This window comes from Tursiops truncatus, chromosome 6 (assembly GCF_011762595.2).
Source record: "Tursiops truncatus isolate mTurTru1 chromosome 6, mTurTru1.mat.Y, whole genome shotgun sequence".
Classification (NCBI taxonomy): Eukaryota; Metazoa; Chordata; class Mammalia; order Artiodactyla; family Delphinidae; genus Tursiops; species Tursiops truncatus.
The window spans coordinates 46,062,934-46,077,011 of NC_047039.1; the positions used below are offsets into that span (position 1 = coordinate 46,062,934).

The 14,078-nt window shown below is 38.4% G+C and overlaps 1 protein-coding gene across 5 annotated transcripts in view; it reads right to left on the reverse strand.

Annotated features, from left to right (window-relative positions):
* The window catches only part of FOCAD (focadhesin), a 313,712-nt gene that overhangs the window by 68,317 nt on the left and 231,317 nt on the right, over window positions 1-14,078 (reverse strand). For all 5 annotated transcript variants that reach the window (XM_019934890.3, XM_019934889.3, XM_019934891.3 and 2 more), the window contains exons 23-26: window positions 12,450-12,538; window positions 9,248-9,292; window positions 4,337-4,445; window positions 1,306-1,422 (exon numbers count right to left, since the gene is read on the reverse strand). In XM_019934890.3, coding sequence (XP_019790449.1) covers window positions 1,306-1,422; window positions 4,337-4,445; window positions 9,248-9,292; window positions 12,450-12,538 — 360 coding nt within the window. The remainder of the gene's footprint in view (window positions 1-1,305; window positions 1,423-4,336; window positions 4,446-9,247; window positions 9,293-12,449; window positions 12,539-14,078) is intronic.

Sequence of the window (14,078 nt, forward strand, 5' to 3'; positions counted from 1 at the left end):
AAGTCTAATACAATATCCTGTCCTGCTGAATATCTGAACCAGACAGCTACTGCAAAGACCTCCATATAAGTTAACAAGGTTTTCATCCATCATTAAAGAAATAAGAAAACTTCTGACAGAAAACAAATCATCGTAAACAAAGTACTTCTTTGAGCAAAATCTACCTTCCAATTTAATTCTACGTTATCTAGTAAGTCATTTTTTGTCCTCAAGTATAGTAAAAAAATCTAGTTCCAGACCCTAAGCCCCAGATGGATACATACCAGGTCCTCCTAAGGGCAGGAGGACAGAGGCACACAAAATGTTGTACAAAGAAGACCTAAGGCAATGAAGTTTCAGGCTAAAATCGTGATCTTAGCAACAGTTCAGGACTTGTGCTATATTTTAATTCAAATCAACTGTAATCCTCTGCCACTCAGCTGATTGTCCCATGATCCCTATAATTCCCTAAGCAATGGATAGTGATAAGGCAGAACCAAAATAATTCCATGCAGATACAGAAATAAAGCATGCACTACAGCCAATAAAGGGAAAATGAAACCTAAACCAACAAAGTGTGTTTTCAATTTGCTTCAGATCTTAGCATATAAGCATGAAGAAAGAGAATGACTAAGTAACAGGTGCTTTTTTATGATCAACAATATTACTTTGTATTTATAGAGCATTTCACATTTTCAAAACATTTTCCTGTAGATTATATAATTTGATCCTCACAATCTTCTACAAAGTTGGCAAAGCATTCATTTTTACCTTCATTTTACAGGAAGGGAAAATAAGATGATAGGTTAAGTGTCAGGTCAACAGTCACAAAACTAATAAGAGGTGAAGCTGGGGCTACAATCACTGTAGTTAATATTGCTCAATCACCTCATTTTATAAACAAGGACACAGTGGTCCAGACAGATTAACTGAACTTCCCCTGGTCACATACTCTGCAATGAAAAGCACTAAGACCAGAAACTCACGGTCCTCCGTCTTCAGCCAATGTTTATTTTACTACAACTGTAGCGCTTGACTCTGATTACACATCAGAATAACTTAGAAAGCTTCCAAAATGCTGATATCCAGGACCCATTCCCAAGCAATTACATCAGAGATGAGGCCTATACATCAGTATTTCTTTTTTCAATATGTATATATATATTTAAAGTTCCCCAGGTGACTCTAAGGTACAGCCAAGGCAGAGACTTATATCTAATGTATAGCTAAGGCTAAGACTTACACTATATTATGGATTTCACATGAACAATTGATATAAGAATCAATGCTTGAGTTTTTTAACCATTTTTTATTTCTCGAACTTACATAATAAAAGCAGGAGAAAAGTTGTCCTCTGGGCTGGTAATGGCTATCGACAATGACCAGAAGAGTATCAAACACCATGGAAACCCACACTTCCATTGAAAGGAAATTAGGTTGAACCTGCAGATGAAGGGAAACATGAAATGATAATGGGAAAAAAGAAAAAACCTAAACTTTATTTCTAGAACCAGGGTACAACCTCCTTCTGTATGAAAGAATGAAGTGCTGTTATTAAAAACTAAACTTCACCTGCCAGGACTGCATGAAGTAGATAGGTATTTGACAAATACACATCCTCACCTGTGCCCCAATGTGAATAAGACTTACCTTTCATACAAGACTTAGCACATGTGAGAGGATGAGGGCTGCAAAACAGAACAGATCTGGGAGCTCCTTAGAGCTCTCCCATGTTCAGTGAGGGTAACATGGTGGTTAAAGGGAGAGACGTGCAGAGAAACCAACTCAAACTTTCTCATTTCTGACTTGTCATTTCAATAAAGCAGCTGACAAAATGTTTTTTACCATCTCTAGCATTTCTGCTTACTATCACTATACTTATCACTCAAGAATCATCACATTTGCCTAGCCAAGTAAGTAAGAAAACATAAATGATCTTCAGTTTGGAAAAGAAGAGGAAAGAGAATGCAAAAAACAAAACAATGACAACAACAAAACCCAGCTCAGTAAAAAGAGAACTTGGTTTTAAAAAAAAAAAATCATTCTTGAGGGCCTTCCCCAGTGGTCCAACGGTAAAGAATCCACCTTCCAATGCAGGGGACACGGGTTCGATCCCTGGTCGGGGAACTAAGATCCCACATGCAGCGGGGCAACTAAGTCTGCGTGCGTGACAACTACTGAGCTCGCGCGCCTCAACGAGAGGGCCCACGTGCCGCAAACTACAGAGCCTACATGCTCTGGAGCCCATGCGACACAACTAGAGCGAGAAAAAACCCGCACGCCACAACGAAGAGCCCACGCCCCACGACTAAGACCTGACACAGCCAAAAAAATAAAGAAAAAAAAAATCATTCATGACCATGGATGTCAAAAAACATTCATTAACTCACATGGTGCAAACTATAAAGGTCGATGCGGTGTTAAGAAACCTTGGAATTAATTCCTTGAATCAGACAAGACCTTCTTCTTAAGATCTTTAGTTGTTGGTCAAATGCAGATTTGAATGAAGTTTGAAAACTTCAACTTTAATCAAATAATGACATCTTGAGTTTATATTGAGTAATAGCCAAAGGCAAGGTTATCAAGAATAAAAGCAAAGCCCCATCTTTGGCTTGTGAGGCTTCTCAATGTTTTGTGTGCTATGTGCCACAACACAGGACAAAGGTTGTGGGAATAAAGAATAGAAGGGCCTGGAGCTCAAACTCTGAGCTAGACCTCCAGTTATTACTGGGGCAAATGACCTGTACAACTGGTAGTCTGACATAAATAACACCAAAACGAAGGGATCCTAGGAAGGCATGTGTACTTTTTAGGGTGTAGGTCTACCTAGCATGTTGCCTCTGCTAAAGTATTCCACGGCTCTTTCAAAGATATGAAACATTTCCACTCTAAAAAATTTTCATCTTTCTCATTATTAAAATAAGATTCTGGGGTTAAAGGTAAATTTTCATATGGTAACTAACTACGTTTTTATCCTTCATGCGATAACTCCTTGGCCTCCTTCCCTTCCCCACATGTAATACACATTTGTAGCTTTTGCCACACAGCATTATTCTCTTGTTTATTGGTAAGAGCACCCCTTGGGGAATTCCCTCCTCCACGATTTAAAGCTTGGTTAAATGCTCAATCAAGCTACTCATCCTACCCTGCTGAAGGTGTAGGCATGAGACCCACGGGATTCCGAATCTTAAGTGAGTGACGCAAAGACAGTAAATGACTATAGCCGATCCATCCCAGTAGGGGTGGTCTGCTGAAATGGTTCATCAGTACCTGTGTGTGGACTCCCCAACTTGCCTCCTGTTCTTCTCCCAACTCAGTTTTTAAGCTTTGCCTTCAATTCCATGGGATTCCAGATTCCTTATTCTTCTAGTTCCTTTTTAATTTAAATTAGAGTTGGCTTCTTGCCCAAAAAGAACCCACCAAAAAACCCTACCATGAAAAAAGAATACAAATGGTCCATCGGGCACTCTGTGGCGACAGAGATAGGCTGAATAGCATTGAATAAAGCCCAATTTTTTGCAGCAAGAAGTGATGATGCTGATGATAATAGTTACTATTACTGACTATTTACCAGCCACTGTGCCTTTCATATATTACTTCATTTAATCCTAACAATAACCCTATCTGGTAAGTATTGTTATCCCCATTTTACAGATGGGGAAATAGGCTCTGAAAGGTGAGGTTACCAACAGTAAGCCAGAGAGCTAGTAAATGCAAGTATTAGGATTTAAATCTAGGACTCTCCTACTCCAAAGCCTGTGTTTTTTAACCACTTGACTATACTGTCTCCAGATAATGATAGCTACCAGAAAACGGGGCTTAAAAGAAGAATAAATCCATGCCTTTTTATTTTGACAGATATGAATTATCTGAAAAAGTACATTGGAAATGAACATTGGCCAGCTTGCCACATGTTTAATTAAGAAATAAATGCCTTGCAAAAAATGAATAGGCACTTTGTCACTGACATCTACAATTAAAATGCAAAGTGCAATTTTTTTCAGTCAGTAAACACTGCTTATTTATCATTTTTTTGACATCATTGTTCACTTTCAGTAAGCCTAGTTAACCTCCTAAGATTGGTTACCATGATGTAATCACAAAAAGACAAGCCCTGTTGCATAAAATTGGTACCTTCAAATGGAAATGACCACTTAACTGTGATGGAGAGAGCAAAACAGAAAAGCAGCAAAGAAAAGTGTTTTAGAGGACACTTAAGCTTACGGTATAAAGATGCATAGGGTAGCACAGCCAATGACTGTAACCTCCTAAATTCAGGGCCAGGCTTCAGGAGAAGTCTCACTTTTCACACGTTACACAACCAAAGGTCAACTGGTTCTAATCACCCTTAACTCACCTCCAGGACACCCTCAGAGTCTGAGGAGAGGCTGGCTTCATGTTTGGAAACGACGACAGCAAGGCTGCTTAAGGCTAACAGCGCGTTGCCTTTGACCACTGGGCTGTCTCTGTTTAAAAAGAAAAAAATTCCAAGAGAGGATTTGGGGGCATTAACCAGGAGAAGAGAAGGTGATATTATAGGGAGGGCAGATGAGGTCAAAAGCACTTCCATCCCTTCCCAGAGCCTTGTAAACACAGGTCTGTTGGTTCCCTGATGCCAGCAGCTTCTTTCCTCCTTCTGACACTAGTGCTGATTTTTAACTCTTCTTATAAATGTATGGTCATTATGCTTTGGGTAACCTAAAAAATCTAACAAGCTCATACATCTAAGCTTCTTCTTCCCAAAATTTTTATTTCATCATCAGACCTTACATTTCCCAAGCCATCTTCTTCGGTGTCATCTTTGGCCAATATAAAAATGTACTGATTTGTTTTGGAAACACGGCGAAGGACAGTTGTGTGAATAAGCCCAGCAGAATGCAACTGGCCCCTGGCTTTTCTAAAGCACTGGTGTGTGGAATCAGCTTCTAGTGAACCACTTCAGATGGCATACTTTAACAGCAACTCGACACGCTGGCGGCTTTCCTCCGTCATTATCATTTTCCCCTTCTTTCTCTTAATATGCCAAAGCCAGCAACCTTAAAGTCAGTCTGTAACATAATTCAGAAACCCTAGATAAGATGCAAAAAAAGCTTGTTTTTAGACTATTTGCATAGAGAGTTATCTTTTTATATCACTCAAATGGTAGTTTTCTAATATTGGCAATAAAATATTAAGTTTGACTTATGAATTTGGTATCAAGAAAACTGAATCTTTTAAATACACTTACCCACTGGAAAATGTACATTTAGTATTATTCCATAATTCCAAAGTAAGCCTATAGAATAAAATCCCCAGTGGGACACTGATGAGATGCTCTTGGCTTGCGGACTTCATTGTAACAGAACTCAGACAACACAGCACCCTTACCATCGGATAGTTCAGTTCTCAGGGAGTTCTACAATTGTGGGTTCCCAGAAATGCAGAGAATCCTTCCCCAAACCTAGACTTGAGACCTGAACTTTAATGAGTGTGTACATCCAAGAACTACTCCCTTGCTTACCCTGGTGCAGGAATAGAGCAGATGGGCGGGATGAGGAAGATTTCCAGCCCTGCTCCCCATGCAAGCCTCGTGTCTCCAGCCCTAGGCCACAGTCATGACTGAACATGTGAGTTAGTGAGTATCAAAAGGTTAGTATACACCTGTGTTCTTGCATTTTTGTTTCCATTTGGTAAGAATGGAACTCAGGACTTGCCATTATCAAGTTCTATCAATCCATCCATTCCTTCCTTCCTTCCTTCTCTCTCCTACTCTCGGGTGATTAAGCTCAGTGAAGGCTTGCTCTGCACTCTTGATCATTTTGTTCATCTCTTCTTAGATCATTCCTCCATGAGGCCTATCATACATTGATAAGACAACAATATTTACACTGAGGGATGGGGCAGGGGGAGAAAACAGAAAGGAAGCCTTGAGGTCGAAGCAGTTTTGCAGTGAGGATTACTGGGAACTCCTATAGCTAACATTAAAATCCCAGGAAGCAAGGCAAGATGTGGGCACGCCCGGGTGCCCTAGCCAGAAAATCATTTAACAAAATCAAAATTAAACCCTTTATTTATTTATCTTTTTTTTGGTGGTGCAGTGGTTGAGGGTCCGCCTGCCGATGCAGGGGACACGGGTTCGTGCCCCAGTCCGGGAGGATCCCACATGCCGCGGAGCGGCTGGGCCCGTGAGCCATGGCCGCTGAGCCTGTGCGTCCGGAGCCTGTGCTCCGCAACGGGAGAGGCCACAACAGTGAGAGGCCCGCGCACTGCAAAAAAAAAAAAGAAAATCCTTTATTTTAATATTCTCCCTTTCCTTTAACTGAGAATACCTTGAAGCCTGTTCTGCTACATAATGGGCACGAATCCCTGAAGTAAGATTTTAAAAAGTTTTAAATTCTCAGTGAATTTATCACCCTGGAGAAATTCTTAGATGGTCACTAGAAATTGGGTATCAAAATCTTTTAAAACAAGAATATTAGTCAAGATGACATAAAAAGTGTCTTTTTAACCCTGAAATTCTGAAAGAAAATTTAGCCTCAGTTTTAAAACAGTACCCCAAATCACTGTATTTCAAAAGTTTCTCTGGTCTTGACATTCCTGAGCATGTATTGTTCTTGTAAAATGGGGTAAAATGTATTTAAAGTCACTGGTAATTAGATCTTTGGATGCAGACTAAATGCATATTTGGACATTAATCTTTGAATAGGAAAAACTAGCCCACAGTCACAATGCATGCTTAGGCCAAGTTACGCATTTTATAAAGGTACGGTGACTAGCTCTCTTTTTTTTTTTTTAACATCTTTATTGGAATATAATTGCTTTACAATGGTGTGCTAGTTTCTGCTTTATAACAAAGTGAATCAGCTATACATATACATGTATCCCCATAGCTCCTCCCTCCTGCGTCTCCCTCCCACCGGTGACTAGCTCTTGAACATCTCTTCATTCCCCACTTGCCTTGCAGTGAGTTATGGAGAGAAGACACTCCATACATACACAGTGAGACAAATTCAAGGAGGAACTGACCAGGTGAAACTCTAGAATAGGTTCAGCAAAAACTCTTCACCTTGTTGATCACATAACTATCCCCTACCAGTCAAGCAGCAGTGATTAATTTGCATAATAACATGTCAGCATCAGTGCAGTATTTATCTAGGCAACACCACTGACATTTTAATTAAATTGTCCTTTGAAACAAACAGATGCCATTAACCTAATTAAAAAGCTCAAGGAAGGATGAGCTACCATGATGCTTTCTTAGGGACAAAGTATTACATTACATATTAGTAAAGTGACCCAAGCCTTTGGGGATTTTTATCTTCAGGTTCAAATCTATTTAATTATTAACAATGAAAATAAATTTACATCAATCATCAGGTTTTATCTGTGTTCTGATTCTCCCTTAGTCCTATCCCTGATGCTTTTAAAAATGCTCTCAAATGAGCAAATCAGTCTAATGCTGTGACTAGTGTTTTACTTCCTACATTTAATTTATGCCTCAGAACAAAATAAGCCCTACATTGGCCCAAAGTAGCCTGTGGCAGCCATGGTCCAAGGAATAGAAGGCTAAGCTGGCAGGAGATGGCGATGCGGTCCTCACAAGATTGGAGCAAGTCAGTGGGAAAAAGTAAAGAGAAGGCAGCAGACTGATTTTTTTCTTCCACTCTATCATTAATCTCTCAGCCTCTGGACCTTAACTATCTCCTGCTCACTTGCTGTCATGCCTAGTATTGTCAGAATTGCTTTAATAAGATAAGGTCTATAAAATACTGGGAAATTTTTGATGAAAAGGTAACACCATGAGAACATAAATTATTTTTACTCCATACCACTGAGAATGTGAACACACTCTTTTTAGGTATTAGTCATGAAATGATGCTTTGCAAATCTAAGATTAAAGTCTTGGTGAACTAAAATTTTAGAATGGAATCTGCCAAAACTACTGGAGAGGCAAAATTACAGTTTGTTTTAATAGAAAGCTGCTAGTTTCTTCAGCATTTGAGCTTTTGTTGCAAGTGTCAGAGCACTGTTTTTAACAGGAACTAAGTAGACTACATAATAAAACAAACTATGAAAGGTAAAGGCCAAAGGCAGCCCCCCATCCCAGCACCTCCTCCCCTCCGATAAGCAGCTGAGTGCTCTCCCACTGTGTCTGCAATTCACCAAACTAGGTAAACAGACACAAATGAGTCCCTATCAAAGCCTCTCTGTACTTTAGTTTTCATTTTGTCAACAGATATTTCCCACTGCCTCCCACGGAATTGAGTGTAGGGGAGGATTACCACTATATTCAGAAGACATGAGGCTGAGTAGTGATCAGGTATTGAGATCAGGTTTTAGAGCGAAGTACCTGCTTAAGAAATTGCTGGTGGAAAGCGAATTCTAAGGTAGATGGTGTTTTTTGGGTTTTGTTTTTTAGGCAAAATCTGTGTAGCTACAGAAGGTTCTAGGACATGAGAAAAATAAACTGTAGTTAAATATTTCTAGATAATATAGACTTTCAATACGTATGAAATTCTCTGGGTCAAAGGTATATCTATATTATTTGGTGAATAAGAAGAAAGGAAGTCAAACAGCAGCAAGCTAAGGCTAATAGTGAAAAGGAGAAGCGTATGTAACTTACTACCAGGAACAATTAGGCAGCTTGCTAACAAAGGGACCTGAAGAGACTGATCAAGCAAGTTCACTAAGGTATAATTTTCTTAGTAAGAGTTGGCTTAAGATAAATAAAAAGCCTCAAGATAGCAACACTCAAGTTATTTTTGTTAAAACAACCATAAGGATATGATGGAAACTGCTTTTTTACTGGGTCTTCACATTAGTTTTTAGTATTAAAAAATTCAATATTTAGCTACCCTGGGCCCAATAACACCAGGAGAAAAAAAGGAGGTACTACGTTAAATTATTTACTGGTTCACAGTTGAGATTTAATCATCTGTTTGTAAAATAGACATAATTCACATTAGCAAAGATTTTTTCTCCCCTGTACTAAATCACAATCCTTTAAATCTAAGCCAAAGCACAGGGCATTTTGTTAGGTGTACAGCATGGGCACTACTCTGATGTAAAGTTATGTGCCTGTACTGGTTCCTCCGTATTTTCACAGAAAGACATGTAGTAAGAATTAACTGAATATGAGAAAGGATAACAACTGATTTTTAAAAAAATAACTGAAAAGTCCTTTAAATCCTTAAAGTAATGAAATGCCAGAAAAGGAGAAACTGTTCGTAACTGTGAGGAAGAAAACTATTTATAGAAAATTCCTGGTAAGAGAATAAATGGATCTTACTTTGCAGCTGCTTTGGTGACCTCATCAGTCAACATGTCTCGAACCCTGTGATACAGATGGAAAATAGGTATGAGAGTTTATAGTAGAGCAAGAAACCAATCTTTTTGCTTATTCATCAATTAATAAGAACCTCTGGCAATGACTCCAGATCTTAAAACTTCCATGTAGAATTTTAGTGTAAGGTGAAAGAACGGTAATAAGGGCTTCATTTCCAAGACAGTTTCATCTTCCTAGTCCTTAGGTTACTTAGTAGAGGCAGGGAAGGAGGTGAATGCAACTAATGTGTAGGCAGTGTTTTCATGGTGTCATCTCTTAAACTGAGTGCTGGGTATACAAGTGTCCTTTATATTATTCTCTGTGATGGACTGAATGTTTGTGTCCTGCTGCCCCAAATTCACACGTTGAAATCTTAACTCTGAATGTATGGTATTTGGAGGTGGGGCCTTTGGGAGGTCATGAGGGTGGGGCCCTCATGAATGTGATTAGTGTCCTTAAAAGAAGAGAGAAGAGAGACCAGAGAGCTTGCTTTCTCTCTGCTCTCTGCCATGTGAAGCTACAAGGAGAAGGCAGCCATCTGCAAACTTAGGAAGCAGGCCCGCACCAGCACCAGGTCTGCTGTCACCTTGATCAAGGGTTTCCCAGCCTCCATAACTGTAGGAAATAAATTCTGTTGTTTAAGCCATCTGGCCTATGGTATTTTTGTTATAGCAGTCTGAACTGACTAAAACATTCTCTCTTTTCGGCACAAGAGCTCACCAAAACAGCAATTTACTGCTTTCAAATTGTAGATAATAGAATTTTCACTATGTATGTATGCAAAATAAAATTTAAAATGTTTGCTATGGTATACGTGAAACTGATATAATATTATATGTCAATCATACCTCAATAAAAAGACAAATGTCTGTTATAAAATTGAACTAAAAGAAAATACTTACATTTGTGGATTTAAAGGAAGGTATGTTCAATTAAAATATTCACAGTTTTTTTCATATAAGAGTCTTGAGATAAAGTGAAAAACAATCATTGACTGCCAAATTTATATTCCAAAGATGATATCATAACATGTTCACTGTACATTTTGAGTTTCATAAATTCAAAGTTTTTATAACTATCATAAAAGTTTTGCAAATATAACTGTATTTGCATTTGAAATATAATAAAATCTTAGCTATTCAGCACTCTTTGAGAATGAGTCATTCTTAAGAACCAAGTTTTTCAGATAGCTGCAAACTGCTCCTTAAACTTGTACTTTATAAAACCATTTGACAGTAAATTTCTCTAAAACGTATTGTCCAATCTTGTTCTTCCTAAATGGAGTATAGTGCATTCAGTGTATTCTTTTACTGGTCAACGTGAAATATTGACAGATGATGACTTGCCTGTACTTCTAGGTAGAGCCACACCCTCCGTTAGTTCCCTCCTCTTACCTACTCTCCCTTCTCTCTGCTGCATCACCAATTTTTCCTTCTCCACTTGTATTACTCCCCTTAGCTTGTGAACACACTATAATATCTACCATCTTAAAAAAAGAAGCTGCCACTGCCCCATTCCACTGCTTCTCACACAACGGAACTCATTTAGAAGAGTAGCTTATACTTATGACTCCAGTTTATCTCTTTCCACTCTCTAGACCCTTCTATAATTTGGCTTTTCTTCCTACAAAACAGCTCCTTCATGGTCACCAGTGACTTTCAAGAGGCCAAATCTAATGCTCAGCTCTCAGTCTCCATCTTCTGTAGTCTCAGAGCAGCATCTGACACAATCGGTTGCTCCTTTCTTGAAACACTTTCTTCCTTCAGCTTTTAAGGTGGCTTTTACGATTCCATTCTCTCTTGGTTTTCTTCCTACAACGCTAATCTTCCATCTGCTTTACTGGCTCCCTCATCATGTCCCCCATTTCTAAATGTTGAAGTGCTCCAGGGCTCACTCCTCTGACCTTTTCTCTATCTTTACTCATTCCCCAGATGATCTCATCCAGCATTGTGATTTTAAATGCAGTCGATATGATGATGATTCCCAAATTTATATAACCAGCCCTGACCTTACCCCTGACCTCTAGACTCATAGTCAACAACCCACTTGATATCTCCAAAGTGCAGATCTAATTAGGTATCTCAGGCTTAGCAAGTCTCAAACCTGATTTCTACCCTAGACAGACCTGCTTTTCTATAGTTTTCCCCATCTTAGTAAATGGGAACTCCATACTTTTAGTTATTCACAGTCAAAATCTTGGAGTTATCCTTGACTTCCATCTCTCTCTCACATCCTCCATTCCATATGTCACCATGTATATTTGGAAGAGTATTGCTAACAGACCACTCCCCAAATTATCATTTTCAGAAGATGAAATTAAAACTATGTGTAAAGGAAAATAGGAAGCGAAATCCAAATTCTTAATCTCTAACCTTAAATCCAATGTCATAACGTTTTAAACTGCATTGCCATTTTTTAAATGAATCTAGGAAATGTAACTTAGAATAGAATTAGTTAACTGTACATGTGTACATGTGCGCATGCGCACACACACACAGCTTCTGCTTTTCTACATATGCCAATTGTTAGTAAATAAAAAACTGAAACCAAGTAACCTTTGAACAGATTTTTATATTAAAGAAACCTGTGGCTACAGGAAAAGCTATTTAGATTCTGGGCACTTTACTTAGATTTAGGCTGCTGCAACATTAATCTGACAAGGTATTCATCACAACCCATGTAACAATTTAAATTGCTTTTAATGTGCCAGCACTTACACATTTCTAGATAATATAGTGGGAATTCACTGGGGGACATCTGCCAAAGAAATTAAAGCCTTGACATGGTAAAATTGCTCCTAATAATGAAGATGTCTTGGGGAGGGAGGAGCAGGGGAGTGGAAGGGTATTCCTTGACTAAATGAGTGGGAAAAACGCAATTTTCATTCAAAAGCATATAAAACAATCAATTATAGGGAAAAAGGGAAAAACAAACCATTTCCACACTGCTTTAGAAAACAATAAAAATATTTAAAAACCATGAATAAAGTGCTCCTTCTTTGATCTGGGGAGGAAATAGAAAATACACCTATCACATCTTCAGCCCTTTGCCCTTCAGGCTCATACAGAGGTTAAAATTCCAACATTAAAGCCTTTAAAGTGGTCACCTTCTCCCTCACAGTTCATTTCCCATAACAAATAATGAGCACAGAAAGCCATCCCCTTACCAGAGCCAGGCTGTGCTTTTTTTGTATTGCACCTCCTCAGGTCCTTCTTTTCCATGTTTTAACTGCAACTCCAGCTCTCCTATCCTCCCCTGCAAAAAGCACAGCATCAATCAGCATGCAAACTCTATGGCCAAAATTATCTTAAAATTTTTTTGGAAACACTTAGGTAACAATCCTTTCCCAATTGGCCTTAGGTGTTCCTGATAAGATATCAGATTTTGACAGAGGATGTGTGAGAAGAGAGAATTATATCACTGCTCAGGGATTTCCACATTCACCAAATAAGCATATCCTGGAGAAGTTGTATGTTTGGCAAATTTAGTGCAGAGCACTTCATTTGGGGATATCTATTAAAAGCAGATTTGAAGTCCATAGGTCCTAATCAACAAATCCCCTATATTGTAAAAATCTGCCTGTGTCAGCAGCTGACAATTTCAACTGACATGATACCAAGATTGGGGTCTGGGTACCAGTATTCTAACAGAATGGAGGAAATGAGTAGGAAGTATATAACACTTAAGATTTAGGTAATGTATAACAAAAGTTATTCTCAAACAGATGCAAATTACATTTCTATTTCTTGACTAAACTTACAGATATAATTCTCAACCTGTACCATGCAATAAAAATATAGCTAATATCATCATCCCTTTAAGGGCAATGCCTTCAAATATTTATTATCTGTTCTATTTTTTTATACTCAGGATTATTTTGACCAGATGCTTTCCCCTCTACCCCATCCCCAATTACATTATTTAAATGTAATTGAAATTCTGGTTTATTGATATACCCTGAACTGAACAAGAACTCAGACTGCATATTGCATTACTGAGTAATACCAAACCATTTTCAGAAGTGGTCGTGCGGCTCACATTCTCACTAGCGGTAAATAAGAGTTATGGCTGCTTCACACCCTCACCAGCATTTGAAATTACCAGGTTTTTAAATTTTTACCATTTTGGGAGGTGTAAAATGGGGCCCATTATGGTTTTAATTTTCATTTTACTGTTTACTGAGATTGAGCATCTTTCCAGATGTTTAATGACTATTTGGGTTTCCTATTCTGTCCATTTTTCTATTGGTTGCCTTTTTCTTATTGATTTTAGAGTTCTAAGGTGTGCTCTACATAAGAAAAATTAAACTCTCTATATATTCTAGAGACGGAAGCAATATAGCTTTAGATTAAGGATGTGGACTCTGGAATCAGGATGTCCTGACCTAATGTCATTTCCACTTACTTGCTGTGTAAGTTTGGGCAAGTTACTTCACCTCTCTAAGCTTCAATTTCCATTTGTAAAATATAGCAAACACCTAACTCATGGTATTAGAGCATCACATAAAAAAATGTGGAAAAGTGTCTATTTAGTGCAGTGACTGGTACCAAATAACTGCTACCATTACCAGGTTTGCTGTCAAAAACAAACTCTCCTTATTATCTTCTTATAATCTGTTCTCTCACGAATATATCTAAATCCTTCTGGAAATAATTCATATTTTTAATCTGTACACTCTCAAAGAGTAAAAGCTTCCCCAAAACATAATATCCAGACTATAAAGTTGCATGCCCTTGTATTTCTCTCATATACTCTCAGTTGCTAGCTTGTAAGCTCATTGAAGAGTACAAGGATG